The following is a 17,570-nucleotide window of genomic DNA, read 5'->3' as shown; positions in this document are numbered from 1 at the left end:
TTAAGATACTTGCTTGGACAGTTCATGTGCTATTCTTTTTCTGCAGTCAACAGAAATAAAAGTTTCTTTTGATCAAAAAGAGAAAACAACTGAAATTAGAGAAAAATAAGACGACCAGAATGTTTCCCCCTTTGACCAGAACAACATGCATGGAATTAATTCTCATCTTTTAATATATAAAACTAAAAATAAAACTGTAAATTCAATCGGATAATGGTAGTTAACAACGATAATCATCTTGAAACAAAAGAAAAACAGTTATATATAAAATTAAACACTCGCAGATTTCTGTTATAAACAGCTTACAATGGCTTGCACCTGTCTGGTGAATTGTCTAACAGAACATAACTGCTCATACCTATCATTTCCGGGTTCGACCTTTCTGGTTTTCCAAATGCCTCTTCTTATGATATATTATGGAAATATATCCCCTCCCTTTCTCTCGGTAACCACCTCCCTTAATCCCCATGTCGTCGCCGGAACCCTCCATCCTCGCCGCCAATGACGACTGTGCTGATGCGGGCACCACCTCTTTCGTCACCGACCTCAGCATCGGCTCCTTATTCACCAAGGCACTCCTCATCCTCCTCTTCGTCTTCGTCGTTATCCGCGTGTCTATCACCATTTTCCGCTCGTGCCGCGGCGGCAACCATCAACAAAGCAGCCACCGAGGTGACGGTGTCCCTGACTCATCTGGTAATAATCCCGACGGCCATCACGACGAAGAGAACCCCGTCCACAATGGTGCGGCGGGAATAACCCCTAATAGAGTCCTTGAAGTTGAAGCCGTCATCAGCTCGTACCCGAGTTTCTTGTACTGTCATGCGAAAGCCGACGAACGAAACAACACGACATGTCCGATTTGCATGTGCGAGTATTTGGAGTCGGAGATGATAAGGATGATGCCAAAATGTGGGCATTACTTTCACCTTATATGCCTCGACGAATGGCTGAGGATTAATTGGTCGTGTCCTGTGTGTCGCGACTCGCCGTCGTTGCAACATGCCCCGACATCGTCGTCGCCGCAGGCCACGCCGTCGTTGCAACAGCCCACGACGTCGTCTTCACAGGACGCGCCGTCGTCGTCGTCCTGCGACTAATGAATTGGAGTTGATTGAATTCGATCATGATTAATTTTTTGACACTGATGGTTAGTTAAAGTAGCATGTGGAAATTAGTTCCTGTTTTCTCTTTTCCTGTTTCTTTTTGGTAAGATGACAGGATCAACATACGGTTTTTCCTTCACAGGAGGACCAAAGACTTTCCAAGTACATTGAGACCATAAACAATAGGAAGAGTGGAAATTCATTACAAATCTGTAATTTCATGCCTAAAGAATCGCGAACAAGGGCGAATCAATATGAGAAAAATCCTGTCCTTTAAAAGGAGGGATTACATCGTATGCATGAAACTAAATAACGTTGGTGGCGAAAGATGGAGATGAATATCCCCACGATGTCGCCCAGCTACTACACTTCATACATACGTGCCCATCTCCATCTTCGATCTTCTCAAAGTTCTTTCTAAAGCAAAATCCACTCATCAAAGATGAACCATGTTGCTACGTACTGCACATAATTATTAATGATCTCCAAACAAGTCCCATCTCTGCCACCCATGTTTGAATCTGTGTGCGCGACCATTAAGGAGCTCGAATCCTTTTATGACTGAGCATGAACCTCTTGCATCTATCTTTGCTCTGAATTATGAATTGATATCTTCAGCGTCATATCAAAGGAAGGAGAAGGGTGTGCTCAAGGTTTCTCATTCCAAGCATCTTTGCCTTTTATAACAGGATCGATCAAAAACTTTGAGATTCACATTTTTCTGATCTTCTTCTCTTATACGGAATCATTATTTGACATATGGTCAGAGAGTGAGGAGGTGAAAGAGAATAAATAGAGCACTGCTACCTTAATAGAATCTAGTGATCTAGATGCGAGATGCCTCTGACTCTCTATTTCACTCTTTTGAGTTACTTCGCGGCCCTCTAACCTCCTTGCCACTTGTACATTAAAATTATTATTTCTAACCCTGTTTAGGCTGTGTTTGGGTTATCTTAGTTTACTTTAAATGATTTTATGTTCCTAAGGCAAACATTCTTATTACACTCGCAGTTTGATTCTATTAGTTTACTGTTTTTACATCTCTCCCTCATAAAATCATGTTAACTTGATCTTAAATTTATGCTAGCTTGGTTGAACTTGCAAGTTTACTTACTGATCTTACCGTTTTGATATTTTGATATAGAAAAAAATCATGTCCATTCATTATTAAACTTGTAATATTTTAAATTTAATTGTGGTCAACTACACTAGATGTTATTTCATAAGAATATGGGCCACTTTGGGCTGTGTCTGAAGAATCATTTGGGGCAAATCCACTAAGAGGTTTTGTTACCAAAATAAAGTGGTCTTAAATGATGCCTCAAATGAAAGGCAGCTTTCAATCCCTTCAAAAACCCTACTTAATTAGCCTAATTAAGACCATCATTTGCTATTAATATATGAAGAGTATTTCTTTATGTCTCACCAACTAGATTTATGTTGCCATGACTTACTTATGTTTCAACATGTGGATGGGTGGAATTTTCAATGCTCGTTGCTGTCATAAAACTACACAATACCTGAATAAAGTAGAACCCCTTCAAGGTCCTCCACTGCAACACAATTATACTAATTTGTTAATCTTATGGTTGGGACATCACGTGAACTTTTGACTATAGTGCTTTTGCATCATCATGTGCATTTAATGGATAATCATCGCTATCTATTAATACATATAATAAAATCTACAATAAAACTCACAACTTACAATATTATAAAATAAAATTTTTAATGAGTGCATTACTCACGATTTATATGCAACTCATTTTTTTTTTAACATTTTATGTGATTATAGTTGGACCCTTGACACGCTGATAAATTGCTAGCGATACCTTGGTTTTGGGTTTTACAAGTTTTATTTTTATTTCAATGTCTCTGATTCCAATTTTTGTATTAAAAACTAAACTCTGTGCGCGGTTGAATTTGACAAGATTACTTTGACCAAAAAAAAAAAAGAATTTGACAAGATTACATTTTCTTTTTGAGTTCCATATTTAGAGATGGAGAGATTGATTAAAGGCTGAAACCGTGGCAGATATTAAAATGGATGGTAGGTATATATAGAACAATCAGAAGTCACAAAAATGAGAAGGAATACGAAGTTCAGGAGAGTATATTTAAAGAACAGTCAAAAGTGGTGTGTACCCTTTATATATATGTATATATATATATATATATATATAATCAACTAATAAATATCGCAAAGCGGATTATTAAGAGATCATTATGGGGAATTAAAATGTTAATATGAGATTTTTAATTCAAAAAAAAGAAAGAAAGAGAGAGGGCGGCATTCGAGAATTGTACTTGTTAGAATGATAGATAAGAAATTAGTTTTAAATCTAAAATAATTTATGAATATATTGGATTAACAAAAAAAAAAAAAGAATAAAAACACAGAGTCGCATTATAAAGTATTCACCGTTTTAAATATCTTAATGATTAAATTAGAAGATCATCATTTCATTTATATTTAATTTTCATTATGACGAAAACTCTAAAACCTCGGGGCCTACGGTATGTCTATATGGTATATAAAAGGGCGAATTATATATAACTTCTTTGAACTTTGAAACGTATACCTATTAATCTTCATAACCTCTGGAACTCTTCAATGAATTCCTTTAAAATCTTACATTTATGCATTTAACTGCGATTAATTTTGTATCTTTACATATCTTAAACTTCATGAAAATTATTTACGCATCAATAATAGTTTAAGGAGATATATAATACTAATTTATTAAGTTTTAAAGGTTAAGACTTAAGAGGATTATTTATACCTGATTCAGAGTTCAAAACAGTGTCGTATAATTTAACCTAAATATAATAATAATGACAATAAGTTCTAATAATTTATACAAAAGACTCCATAAAAAAATTAGATTTAATTGACCCGCACGGGATATAAATAATAATTATAAAGCATAGAGGCGGATATATGGGGGAGGAAGAATCCTATCATCATGAAGGGTGAATTAATTATCTTATCATGATGTAATGTGGATCAATTAAAGATTTGATTAACAGATCTGCAAATCCAAAAGAAAAAGCAAGAACATTTTTTTTAAAAGAGGAAAAAAGGGCCAAAAGGAGCAAGAACAAAATAAACGATTTTAAACGAACAACGATATTCATACACCATAAAGACAGGATCCATGATGTTGTAGAAGGATTGAAATCAACGATATAAGACTTTTACTTATTTGAAGTATTCGGATTTTGTGAGGTATATAAGAAATATTAGAGAGGGTTTATAATGAATTTCTATATTGATTTAATGGCAACTTCCCTCCGTTGTGGATTTGGAGCGCCACGTATGCCGCTGCCACACAAAAAAAAAAAAGAAAAAAGAAAATCCCACCCAATTACTTTCATTCATCTGTGCAACTATTGATCACAACCTTAAACGTCACCGTCACGTTGTCTAACATGAAAATGAAATCAACTCGGAAATATGACAAAACCAACGAGTCATTCCTAGCTGCCATTTTTCTTCAATGTACCAGATATTTATCATTATTGCATTAATTGCCTGACTGAGTATTTATCAAAAAAGGGCAGAGCCCTGAGTAAGTTTAGATGATAAGCTTTGACACCATTTTAAGCGATGGATCTGTTATATTCCGAACAATGGGAACAAGGGGCAGGGATAGACCTAACTATACTACTATTTCTGATTTTTAATATAAGGGTTAGTTTAATATTCAATTTAGTTTAACATTTAATTTGATTTTAAATATAAGATCCCGATCTATTTTTAATTTAACATTCAACTTGATTCTAAATATAAGACATCGATCTACTTTCTTCCTCATATTTATTTATTATTTTTTCAAAGTAGTCTTTATAGTTGTTGAAGTTTCAGTATGTGAGTATATCAAAAGAAGTCCCATATTACTCAAGATTGAGAAAACCTTAGTATTTACTAAGATGTGAGCTTCATCTAATAAAATGGCTACGAAGGAGTTTTTAGAACTGACCATTAGAGATGACCGTTGAAGCATTTATGTGTCTTAATTAGTCGGTTTTATTTTTTCATAAACTATAGTCAATGCCCTTAAAATGATTTAATTCACCTTAATCAATTGTTTAAAAACCGCTCTTTTAATTGTTATTAAAACCATCTTTAATTACCATTATGGCAGTCCAACGGTCACATATTATCTACTTATAAAAGGTAATGTGTGGTGCATGGTTAAAACGCGTTGAGTTCTATCCCTGAGCTCTCCTCCTTTCTCTCTTCTACACAGGAAGGGTTTGTTTAATCCTGGTGAGTACCACCTTTTATTCTAACTTGTGTGGTGGAATAACTTTTAAGGACAGTGTCCTTAAACATGACTCGAACCATATTTTTGTTATTTTTCTAGGTATTGCCAATAATAGTAGTTGCACATATTAAATGTAGCATTAAATGGTGGGTCTAACTAATACACATAATTAATAAGAGTATTATAGGGAATATAATACCTATTTATTATAAATAACTAACTTAACGAACTTCTCTAATTTCTCAAATTAATCAATTAACTCTTACATTAAGGATCGAAAGTAGTATTAAATTACTATATAATACGAGATTTATGAAATTAAACAATGCGTCTAATTTGTTCAATATATAATATTGCAATGTATTCCCTCTAGTTCTTATTACAGGGCATCCTTAACTAATTCTTACATGTAAAGGCAGCCAAAGCACTAAATTTGTCATAAATTGATAATGTCTTCGTAGTTTATCCCAACTTAAATGATACAGATATAGAAACATGAAGTTCTGTGAGCCTTTTAACATTAAGTTAGTTAGTGATTTATGCTTAGGATGAAAATTACTTTTAGAAGATGCCTTAAAACAGCATATGGAGAGTAATCCACTCATAAATAGGATAAAAAAAATAATAATTAACATTATTCAAAAACCCATCTTGAATGCCTTGAAAGTTGAGAGATGACGTAATGCAAGAGGTGCACTTAACTAAATAGCCATTAATTAAATGGTTAAGTGGCTTAAAGAAAGTCAGAGAAGTGCTTGGAGTTGCAGCTGAGTTGATGGTCCATTTACCTCCACTTGCAACCTCCAAAAGCGAAGTGGAGGAAGCAGAAAAGCTCAAATTTTCTCTTCTCCAATTTAATGCCTATCAACTCTCACTTTCTCTCTCTCAAAAACCACAGTATTAAATGCAACAGCTGAGATTCCCACCCACCCTTTTCTCACTAACATCCCCTTTCTCCTCTTCTCTCCCTCAAATGGAGATCCCCCTTCTTCTTCCTCCTACTCCTCATGTCCTCCGCCGCCTCGGCCTCCTCCTTCCTCTCCAACATCGGCCTCGGCTACTCCATCGCCATCGCCCTTGCCTTCCTCTTTCTCCTCTCCACCCTCCTCCTCTCTTCCTACCTCTGCTGCCGGCCTCACCCTCCCTCCCCTCCTCCTCCCCCTCCCCCCGACGGAATCATTCTCCCCCGCATCATCTTCGTCGCCGACGAAGACCACAACCGTGATGATAACTCCGTCTCCCTCGGTCTCGCTCCTAATGTTATCAACTCCTACCCGAGGTTCTCATACACCAAGGACGCTCTCGCCGCCGCCGACGCCGCGGATAACAATATCACGTGCTCCATCTGCTTGTGCGAGTACAAGGACTCCGAGATGCTGAGGATGATGCCGGAGTGCCGCCATTTCTTCCACCTCGTCTGCCTCGATGCATGGCTCAAGCTCAACGGCTCCTGCCCCGTCTGCAGAAACTCTCCGCTTCCTACGCCGATCTCAACTCCGATCTCGACGCCGTTGCAGGAGGTGGTGCCTCTATCTCAGTACGCGGCTGATCGGAGGCGCAGCAGTTGACTTCTCCTTTTATTAATTTGAGCTCCGATCGGGTACGATTTCATAATGGACAACGTTTTATTTTCTTTATTGGGCGGGCGTTCTGGGTTTCGCTGAGGATGGTAATAATTTCCTTTGTAACCTTTTCTTGGAGGAAGTTTTGTTCGTTCTTTGTGGTTTTGATGAATTGCAAGGGAAAGGAAGAAAGCAGGTCGTAGATGTTAATGTTAGTGCTGCATACGAGTGCTGTTTCATGTACTAACATGGAGTAACTCTGTAGAGAGATGTTCTGTGCATTGGTAGTTTGTAACAATGAATATTAATTAAAATTATTATATACTGTTACATGAAAATAAGTAAATATGATAAATAAAACGAATTAAGTTAAGTTTTTATATTTAAAATCAAAACAAAAAGTCAAATGAATTTTTATCTTATATTAAAGACAGGGTAGTAGGTATATTGACTTATGGGCTACCCGAGTAAAAGACCTGTTTTTGCTCTGAATTTTCAAGCTTGGCCTTCTCTATAAAATCTATGGACTCAACTTCTACAAAACTCCTATTAATATTTTAAGATGGGTAACCCTCGTTGTCCTTATAATAAAAAATTTGACTAGAATTATATTGTTTATAATTTATAGGTAGCAAGACTCTGTATAATTTTTTTTCTTTTTTTCATGACGAGAATCTCTTGGCAGAGCCAAATACAATACAATATGATACTACCTCCGGTTGTTAATATAAGATCCTGTTTAATTTTATATTGGTTCTAAATATAAGATCCAAATCTATTTTGTCTCTCATATTTACTTAATTTTTTCAAGATAATTCTTCTAATAATTATAGTTTTAGCTAACATACTTGATTAATAAGGATATTTTAAAAAAGACAATATATATTTATTACAAATAACTAACTAAATTTTTTTTTTTCCAAATTAGTCAACTGACTCTTATAATTAGGGTGGATGTGGTATATCAGTTAAGATATTTTTAAAATTATCAGGGGACGATGGTCGATACTCGATAGTAATCGGAACATGATCCTTCCCGATCTTCTAGTTAGAAGGGGGAAAAATCCTCATAAAAATGTTGGTTCTTCAGACTAGGGTCCTGGGCCGGATCAAGCCCAATTTACGATCTTCGCTTTTTGTGGTAAATAATTTGGGATTTGGGGCGTGTGTGCAGAGTGCAAACTGCATTCCCCTCTTCTTTCGGGATCTGCTGCTTTCTCTCACAGTGATTAATCATTTTTGGTAAAAAAAATAAAATAAAAAAGAGACATTAACATGATTACGAAGTTCCAAATGAAGCAGGAAACAAAGAAGCACTAACATGCCTGAAAAAGTCAGTATTAGCAACTAAACTACCATGAAAGCTCCATATGCCCATACTAATGCCAAAGAATATTAATAAACTACACGCGAACTTGATTGTGATTTTTCTCATTTAGAATGATGATTATAATTTATAGAATACAAAATAAGTATATAAGGAGAATTGTCAATATGCTTATAAATACTACCTCCGGTCCTAATTATAAGAACCAATTGACTAATTTGAGAAGATTAAGGAAGTAAATGGAGTTAGTTATTTGTCTTAAATAGGTGTTGTCTTTCCTAAAATATTCTTGCTAATTAAGTGTATTGATTATAACTATCATTATTAGAAGGGCTACTTTGACAAAAAAATGTATAAATATGAGAGACAAAGTGGATTGGAGTTTCATATTTAGGATTAAAATAAAAGTCAAACAAGATTTTATATTAAGAACCGGAGGTAGTATTTGATATATACAGGTCCAAAAAAGTTAGTCGAAGGCATCGCCAGGTAAGATAGTTGGATGGGCTCTTTTTTTTCTTTTCTTTTTTTACAGACAAAGGATGAACTTATCTTTTGTCCTTGATATCTGAGAAAACATTAGATTTTACTGTCAAAAATTAAATTTACTTTATCTCTCCATATAACAATAATTCAAACTCACTCTATTTCTCATAATCTGTTTGAGCTGTTTATGCTAAAATATTTGCTGAAGTTATTGAGGATATTATGAGTTAAGAACCTACAACTCGATTGACACTCCCAAGTTGTTATGGAGAAATGAATTGGTGTGTGGGTCCACTCCCTTATCAGGGGAAGGCGGGTTTGGTTAAAAAAAGTGTATTTATGAATGGTGGTGATTTTAAGGACGTGGGGTTTCTATACTAATGTGCTAGGGTCAACTCTGATGAGTAGTATACACTCACACCCATTAGATTAAATAACTATGTGTCTATTTAAAATAATTTATAAATAACTTTTTAATTATGATTTATATAATACAAAATAAGTAAGTATGTAAGAATAGTTTAGTTTCAATTTATATGAAACGTGATTATAAGTGATTTTAAAAATAATACTAAACGGTGCCTATATTAGATCTGCCGAATCCAGCTAGCTTTAACAAATCAAGTTAATACCCTGACCTTCCTTTATAATCGGCCTCATCTTTACATTTTCCACGGTTTGAATCTGCTTAAAAATCCTTCTAGCTTAGCTGAAAAGGATTTAGTCCTCATTGAAATATTGTACAATGCTTCAACACATTTTTAATTTTTTATTTTATAACAGCAACAAAAACTATTTTTAATCACTTCATATTAACACAACACGATGTCATGTTTACAAGAAGCCAGCTTTCCGATAGCGTCCCCGCCCTCACCGATAAATCAAATCCCATCAAGACTGGCCGTATATCAACTGCCACATTATTATTATTAACCAGTGGAAAGTATGAGCCGTCCATCTAACCCAGAACAGAAAGTATAAGCCGTCCATAGTATTCTGCCACTAAATAACCGCCACGTGTCACCTGCCGTTTTCGGTCGGTGTTTTCTTTGTGGAAAGCGGCCCTATGTGACTGGGCAACGCACTTATATCAAACGCCGTCAACTATCACGGCGTGGATCTCGACGGCATTAAAAAATTAAACGCCGTTTCCTCCTCCTCGCTCGTTATCTCTATTCAAATTTGCCCTGAGCCTCGCCGCTTCGGATTCATCTCGTTTTTCGTACCTATAAATATTGCACTCACCTTCACTTGAAACCCTACCTCAAATTTTTCCCTTGCTCACGCCCTCGCATTGAGGACATCGATACTTGAATTTAGCATTTCGGATCGCTAGCTTCGGGTTGGGCGACGACAATGGCAGAGGAAGCGGAGAGCACCGTTACTGGTCTTGGATCGGTTATGGAGAAAGTAGCTGAGAAGCTTAATGGTCACGATTCGTCGTCTTCCGATTCCGATTCTGAGAAGCCAGTTACTTCGTCAGTGAAGGACAAAGTATTTCGGCTTTTCGGGAGGGAGAGGCCGGTACATTCTGTTCTCGGCGGTGGAAAGCGTATGAACCTTCTGGCTCTCTTCCCTGCTTTCTCATCGATTTTAGTCTTGTCAGATCTGTGATGTAGCCATGTAGGTTGTGGTCTTCAAAATTAATTAGCATAATCACTGTTTCGAATCGATGGAATGCTATGGAGTATGGATTGTACCAATGGATTTTCTTATAAATGGGGACTAGACAGTGACTTGTCTAGGCTGTCCGGGATACTGATTGACTTAACTTTGGATGATCTTTAAATGTAACGATATTTTTATATTTATACTCTATATTTTAGGGAATTTAGTGTTAGATCGGCAATCTATATTTCCCTTGTGTGATTTGTATTATTTATTTTTGCTATTATGATGTGTTTTTCTAATACTCCCATGGTAATCACTAATTGCAGCTGCTGATGTGTTGCTGTGGAGGAACAAAAAAATATCTGCCAGTGTACTTGGCACAGCCACAGGCATTTGGGTGTTTTTCGAGTTGCTAGAGTATCACCTTCTCACTTTGGTCTGTCACATTCTGATACTGCTGCTTGCAGTTTTGTTCTTGTGGTCCAATGCCCATACCTTCATAAACAAGTAGGCCTCCAACTTTATGATCTATTGAATGAAGTTATAGCGGGGACCTCATATTTATTTAACCTTTAACATTGCTCAATAAATCATATTGTAGAACTGCACCTCGCATCCCGGAAGTTCATCTACCTGAGGAACCATTCCTGCAAGTTGCAGCTGCTTTGAGAATTGAAATCAATAGAGGATTTGCTGTCTTGCGTAATATAGCTTCAGGAAGAGATCTGAAGAAGTTCCTTATTGTATGTGAATGTGATTTACCATCTCATTCCATCCTTAATGCAAAAATAATATAATTATGTCATTACTGAGCAATATAGATTTTGCATGTTACTAATTGATCCTAACTTCCTTATATTGTGCCCTGATTGTTCGGCTTGATTATGATTTTAATTGCTGCACTGCAATAAATTTTTAGTGCCTAACTTGGTGGGTGATGTTTAATCTTCAAAGAAATTCATGACATTGTCTCATCCTGAGGAATCTGATGTTGATGTTGTTAGGTTATTGCTGGTTTGTGGATCCTATCAATTGTAGGAACTTGGTGCAACTTCTTGACCTTGTTTTACATATGTAAGAACAATAACTGTCATTATTTGAAGCATTATGTTCATGTTATGGTATTTGATCGATCTGAAAATCCTCATTTGGTGCGCAGCCTTTGTTACATTGCACACTGTTCCTGTCCTGTATGACAAGTACCAGGATAAGATAGACCCGTTTGCTGAGAAGGCTACCGTTGAGATTAAAAAGCAGTATGCTGTGTTCGATGACAAGGTCTTGAGTAAGATCCCAAGGGGTCCGTTGAAAGGCAAGAAGTTAGAGTGATGAGATGAAATGGCAATGGTTTGAACTGTTAAGAACTTTGGCTCCAGATGTTTAATTTATTAGTTCCGTAGAGCCTTGTTTAATTTGCCTGCGGTTGTTAGCTTTTGGGTTGGGTTTGGAAGAGTATTGTGGTACCCCCGGCTTTGGCTTCAAGGCGTAGCTCCATATTTCGCTTTCATGCTATGGTTTTCGCTGGCTTCTCCAATGTTGGACTTCTTATATCTGATCTTTCAGTCATCAATTATATTAGCGAAAGCTTTAATATTTTTGTATGCTCGTGCATCATGCTCTTTTTGGTTTTATACTTGAGCATGAGTTTTTTGGTCAGGGAAAATATTTGGAGATGATTGAACAAAATGGGCTTTTAGCCATCTCACCTTTGATTCCATATTCTCACCTTTGATTATGGAATACGGCATCATGCTCTAGGTTTTGTACGTGAGCATGACTTTCTTGTCAGGGAAAATATTTGAAGCTCTCTGATGGCTTTTAGCCCTCTCACCTTTGATTACGGAATATCATTAGGCCATTTTTTTGTGCGCCATCCTTCACTGAGGAACTAATGCACCCATCACCTATGAGGGTCCCAACTTGCAACTTCACATTTGAAAAAAAAGAAAAACCATATTGGAGGTACTTATACTTTTTTTTAATTTTCAATTTGGTACCTATGTGTTTTTTGTTTTTAACTAAATCTTTATTTTGCCTCTATTAACATAATTAATCCTTATGTAGAGACTAAAAATATCAATAGAACAAAGCTATAAGAGTTAATGTTGTTAAAAAGATAAAATTAAATGTTTAATTAAAGGGCACATAGGTACCAAATTAAAAATTAAGAGAAAGTATAGGTACCTTCAATATGGTTTTCTCTGAAAAAAATGAGGCAGTGTTATTGATCCAGAAAAGGATGGAGAGGGAAAATGACGGCATTGGCTGCTTCTAATGAAATGAGATTTTATTGGGGAACGGAGGCTTAACTTCTCGCTTACCATTTTCTATATCAAAATATAGATGATGAATTTTTTTTAATTTTTAATGTAAAAGTTAATTAATTTGAGTAGATAAAAAAATAAATAAGGTAGTTAATTTTGATAAATATGACATCATTTTCTTAAAATGTTCATATTTTAACATTAGATTTATTTTAGTAAAAGGGAAAATGATAAATAAAAAAACTAAAAAAAATGATATTTTTAATCAGGCATTATATGCAGTGATAAGTTATTTCCACAATAATAAGTGTTGAACAGTTAATGGTGATAAACATATTGACTAATTTTTTTTCCCAAATACTACCTCCGGTCCTAATTATAAGAGCTAGTTGACTAATTTGAAGAGATTAAGGAAGTAAGTTGAGTTAGTTATTTGTCCTAAATAGGTGTTGTCTTTGTTAAAATATTCATTGCTAATAAATGTATTGACTAGAACTATCATTGTTAGAAGGGCTATTTTAAAAAAATATATAAATATGAAGAGACAAGGTAGATGGGGCCTTATATTTAGAACTAAAATAAAAGTCAAACAGGATCTTATATTAAGAACGGAGGTAGTATGATACAAGAACATTTTAATCATTTAATTACATTTACAAAATATCAAATCAGACATTTTTTTTTCCTGTTATTTTCAACTCTTAAGTTCCTAAATAAGAAATGATAATTTCAGGGCTCTTTTTATGAAACTTTTCCTTAGTAAAATTAGTTAGGAAAATAAAATAAATATAACAGGATAAAATGGGTAAAACATTTATATTTAGGATTAAATTAAATTCAACAGAAAGAGCAGTACTCATTTGAATATTACATTTCTCATACACAATAAAAACAAAGTACCAATTATTTTGGGAAATAAATAATAAAATGCAACTAATGTATTCTCGCGCTTGCAGATAACTGAAATGGGTTTGTTTATGAATCGAACAAAAGTTATAGGACAAGAAGAATTTTCGTTTTAAAGAGAGCTGCTCATGGCGTACGTTGGAGAAAAGAAGAGCTACCAAGAGACAAGGCAGAAATCAGATCACCTGACTTTTAGTTACCATTCATATGACATTGTTTTAGGCCGAAAACGCAATCCAGAGATAGCCCTTAAGGCACACCGATCAGTTTCATAAGCAATACAAGATTACTTTCAAAACTCATCAGCCACCTTCAACTATATAAGTCTCTCTTGCTGATAGAGCGATACATCCCCAGACCAAAAAAAAAAAAACCTTTAAATTTCAAACGAGAGAGATTAAATGGCAGGCACTTTAGGAACTCTGATGCCAATTTTCTTCTCAGTGGTGCTGCTTACCCTAGCAAGAGGATCAGAGGCTGGCGGGATTGCCATCTACTGGGGTCAAAACGGGAATGAGGAAACTCTAGCACAGACTTGTGCTTCAGGAAACTATGACTTTGTGAACATAGCTTTTCTCTACACTTTTGGCAATGGCAGAATTCCCAAGATAGACCTTTCAGGCCATTGTGACGCATATAGCAATGCCTGCATGTCTCTAAGTGCTGACATAAAGTCTTGTCAAGCCAAGGGCATTAAGGTCATGCTCTCAATTGGTGGAGGTGCAGGGAGCTACTCACTTGCATCCTCAGAGGATGCTAGACAGGTTGCCATTTATCTTTGGAATAACTTTTTGGGGGGAAACTCACCTTCTCGTCCTCTTGGTGAAGCTGTCTTGGATGGAATTGACTTTGACATTGAACAAGGAACAAACCAGCATTGGGACGATCTTGCCAGATATCTCTCAGGTATGGCTAACAAACAGTTGGGTCTAAGTAAGGTCCAAACTAATTGGATTGACTGCGACTTATTTTCCTATTTACTGTTCATCTAAAAGATTTTCAATATTATTTCCTCTGTCATATGGAATTATGGATCACCGCAAGAGGAGAGAGAGGACATAAGTGAATAAAGAATGAAGCACGAGTCAGTGGTTAATCCAAAAATCCAAACTTTGAAAGAGTTTTATGACTGATCAGAATAATGCAGTATGATTAGGTAATAATAAAACTCAGATAATTATATAGTTTGCGTTATAATGGCATCTCTACTTTCAGGATACACCAGCAAAGGAAAGAAGGTTTACCTTACAGCAGCTCCACAGTGCCCTTTTCCTGATGCCTGGCTTGGAAATGCCGTTAAGACAGGCCTTTTTGACTATGTCTGGGTTCAGTTTTACAATAATCCTCCATGCCAGTACAGTTCTACAGATATTAACAATCTTGAAAATGCCTGGAAGCAACGGATTGCAGACATCCCGAGCACAAAAGTTTTCTTAGGGCTGCCTGCATCTCCCCAGGCGGCTGGAAGTGGTTTTATTCCTGTGACTGATCTTACCTCAAAGGTGCTCCCGGCTATCAAAACCGCTGCAAATTATGGAGGTGTCATGTTATGGTCCAAGTACTACGATGATCAAACTGGATATAGTTCCTCCATAAAAAGTGATGTCTAGAGACTAGAATCTTACAACTGCATGCCCGTGCGTTTATAGTACGCATCAATCCTTTTGTATGTTCCTCCCTTATAGTTGTACATGAACATCACTCTTGAATATAATACCCCATTCTTCTAATGCATCTATGAGAATTGCTTTAAGAAATCAAAACATTTTCTTCGAAAGTCCAACTGCATCTGATGACAACGCTTAGCAAATCCATAGAATAAACGGAGTGTACAAAATATATACATGGCTGAAATTTTGCTACTTACAACAGCCAATATAGATCCTTTACACACTTACTACTACATTGGAGCACAAATATACGACAGCTTTATATGTCTAGTTCAATACTTCAGCATAACATTCACAATTTACACCCAAAAATTTTGAAGAACTTCACCCATGCAAAGTTCTCTTTGAAGACAAAGATATTTTAAAGTAAGTTGGTCTTGGGGTTGAGGGGCATCCAATAGATTGGATTAATTGTTCCACGCCAAGCACTTTAAACTTTGGAGGTGAATTCACAGCAATGTTGTCAACCCGGTGTTCATAAATCTTGCCTTCTTTGTCAAGTTTATATTCAGAGGTTCCATCAAACCTTCCACGACTCTCCCATGGAACTCGAGGGATTCCATGAATGGTCCAGCGAACCATTATCGTGCTCTCAACAGGCTGCCACACGCTAATTATGTCAACCCACAAAGCCTTGAAAAAGATCCTGCCATGAAATCGTAATGCCCAGAAGATTGATTTGTAATTCTCAATGCCCATGAATGTATTGAGAGGATCTTTAAATACGATATCATCCCTGCAAAGTGGACATAATATTGCAATCATTGAGCAATAAATTTTAGACACAGGAACAAACCCACAGAACAACTCAATTCGACACTGGGTATATTCCGGTTTCCGATTTCCTATACTAGTATTTGATACATTCAAAGCACGCATACCAAAATTTAGAATGAAAATCAATCAAGTCACTGATCCACAGATAACATTTAGTCAGTGACAATCTACAAATTGAAACTTAAATATTCTGTCCAGTGTTAATGTTGACACTAAAGGTTTAAAATTATCAACAACAGTAGGAGCTTCCAGATGCAAACGTCAGCGTTTTAACATCCAGCTTAGTCAATCCCTCCTAAGGCAGGATCATAATCAGTCATGTAAAACATAAGCACTACACTTTGCGCTTTCGTGTCTTCTGTACTGTTTGCACCTTGCTGTACGTTTTATATGATATAATCAATACATGCAATCAGTGTCAAAGGCCATAATTTATGTTCAACTATAAAATTACAAATGATAAATTGGTGGAAAACAAAGATCATAACCAAAAAAAAAAAAAACCTATTATCCTCAAACACTCAACTACCCGGTGGTGGAAAATCACGAATTAATTATGCGAAGACTCAACAAACCTGTAGATATCGAAACTAAGCTCCCTATAAAAGAGCTCAGGGAACTCCTCCCTCAAAGTCCGGATCGCATAGCCCAGATTCAAATAGTAATTCTGCTTTTCTTCCTCCTCTTTGCTCGGCCTCGATTCTAGCTTTACCGGGGCTGAAAAAAGACCGTACGGCTTCACTCTCACATGCTGATTCAAATGCGACACCCCAAACTCTTTCACCCTACAAGAAACTCTTATCCCACAATTAGGCCCAGTTACAGTACCGTCTGTGAAGGATTTACCGCTCTGAAGCTTCCTAAAGCTAGGGCTGTGATCGGAGAAAACTTTGGGGTTTACGAGCGCCACCGGTGAATGGATAAGAAGAGCCATTAGAAGCTCAGATTTTCCCACATAAACAATGAAATTAGAGGGAAATTAGGGAAGACGATGTCATTTTCCGGAAATGAAATCTTATCTGGAAACACCCTTTTGGCAAACGATAACGCTGAATGAAAGAAACCGGGTGCGGCTTTCTGCGTTCTAGCTTAGGTCTCGTCAACTTATCTGTTTTTACATTATTAAAGATAAAAATATTAAAATATGAGAACCCAACATTCCAAATGAAATGGTGCACCCATTGACCCCTATTGCTGACTAGGGAGTCTTTAATCTTGCTCCCCTCCACATCCTAATTACGTTGTTATGCAGGATTAGCCCACCAATATGTTCTTCTAAATTGTGTATTCAATTATATTTATGAAGTTTGTATTCCTTAATTATTACTCTGACTTGTTGCTTCCTAATCAAGTATTCCCTTAATTTTACACAAATATGAAGCATAAGATATTATCATCTAGAAGAGTGTTTGGGTATTTCTTCAAATTTGAAGAGAAAACCAAGTTTTAAGAAAAAAGCATCCAAACACCTTATCATTCTTTGAAATCATGGTTTATCATGAAATCATGGTTTCCTCTATCAAAATCATGGTTTCACTGAAAGTGAAATTTTTTTCCTTTTTATCGCTGCATGAGTAAAAGTGTCAGATG

General features: G+C 36.1%; 5 protein-coding genes across 6 annotated transcripts; 4 read left to right on the top strand and 1 right to left on the bottom strand.

The window, feature by feature from the left end:
* Positions 1 to 467: 467 nt before the first annotated feature.
* On the top strand, positions 468 to 1,100 carry LOC114745401 (RING-H2 finger protein ATL68-like). Its single transcript, XM_028933553.1, has one exon. It carries the CDS (start codon positions 468 to 470, stop codon positions 1,098 to 1,100), a length of 633 nt encoding a protein of 210 aa, XP_028789386.1.
* A 5,198-nt stretch (positions 1,101 to 6,298) lies between these two features.
* Positions 6,299 to 10,083, top strand: LOC114745405 (RING-H2 finger protein ATL67-like). 2 transcript variants are annotated; one of them, XM_028933560.1, is made up of 2 exons: positions 6,362 to 6,861; positions 10,027 to 10,083. In XM_028933560.1, the coding sequence occupies exons 1-2, from the start codon at positions 6,385 to 6,387 to the stop codon at positions 10,048 to 10,050; spliced, it is 501 nt and encodes a 166-aa protein (XP_028789393.1). In that variant the 5' UTR covers positions 6,362 to 6,384; the 3' UTR covers positions 10,051 to 10,083. The 2 variants fall into 2 exon arrangements, with proteins under 2 accessions (XP_028789392.1, XP_028789393.1); XM_028933559.1 differs by lacking the exon at positions 10,027 to 10,083 and having other exon boundaries at positions 6,299 to 7,231.
* Positions 10,084 to 10,093: 10 nt separating this feature from the next.
* On the top strand, positions 10,094 to 11,964 carry LOC114745404 (reticulon-like protein B5). The gene is made up of 5 exons (XM_028933556.1): positions 10,094 to 10,304; positions 10,690 to 10,870; positions 10,965 to 11,106; positions 11,368 to 11,437; positions 11,523 to 11,964. The coding sequence occupies exons 1-5, from the start codon at positions 10,109 to 10,111 to the stop codon at positions 11,690 to 11,692; spliced, it is 759 nt and encodes a 252-aa protein (XP_028789389.1). The 5' UTR covers positions 10,094 to 10,108; the 3' UTR covers positions 11,693 to 11,964.
* A 1,994-nt stretch (positions 11,965 to 13,958) lies between these two features.
* On the top strand, positions 13,959 to 15,502 carry LOC114745403 (acidic endochitinase-like). Its single transcript, XM_028933555.1, has 2 exons — positions 13,959 to 14,439; positions 14,749 to 15,502. The coding sequence occupies exons 1-2, from the start codon at positions 13,959 to 13,961 to the stop codon at positions 15,141 to 15,143; spliced, it is 876 nt and encodes a 291-aa protein (XP_028789388.1). The 3' UTR covers positions 15,144 to 15,502.
* Positions 15,503 to 15,517: 15 nt separating this feature from the next.
* Positions 15,518 to 16,995, bottom strand: LOC114745402 (uncharacterized). The gene is made up of 2 exons (XM_028933554.1): positions 16,556 to 16,995; positions 15,518 to 15,939 (listed from the first exon to the last, which is right to left on the bottom strand). The coding sequence occupies exons 1-2, from the start codon at positions 16,912 to 16,914 to the stop codon at positions 15,528 to 15,530; spliced, it is 771 nt and encodes a 256-aa protein (XP_028789387.1). The 5' UTR covers positions 16,915 to 16,995; the 3' UTR covers positions 15,518 to 15,527.
* Between the last annotated feature and the right edge of the window lie 575 nt (positions 16,996 to 17,570).

The sequence above is a fragment of the Neltuma alba genome, unplaced genomic scaffold, assembly GCF_004799145.2.
Source record: "Neltuma alba isolate B1F8T4 unplaced genomic scaffold, ASM479914v2 tig00004658_pilon, whole genome shotgun sequence".
Classification (NCBI taxonomy): domain Eukaryota; kingdom Viridiplantae; phylum Streptophyta; class Magnoliopsida; order Fabales; family Fabaceae; genus Neltuma; species Neltuma alba.
The sequence above is the reverse complement of the archived record's forward strand: the minus strand, read 5'-3'. Positions and strand labels throughout refer to the sequence as shown.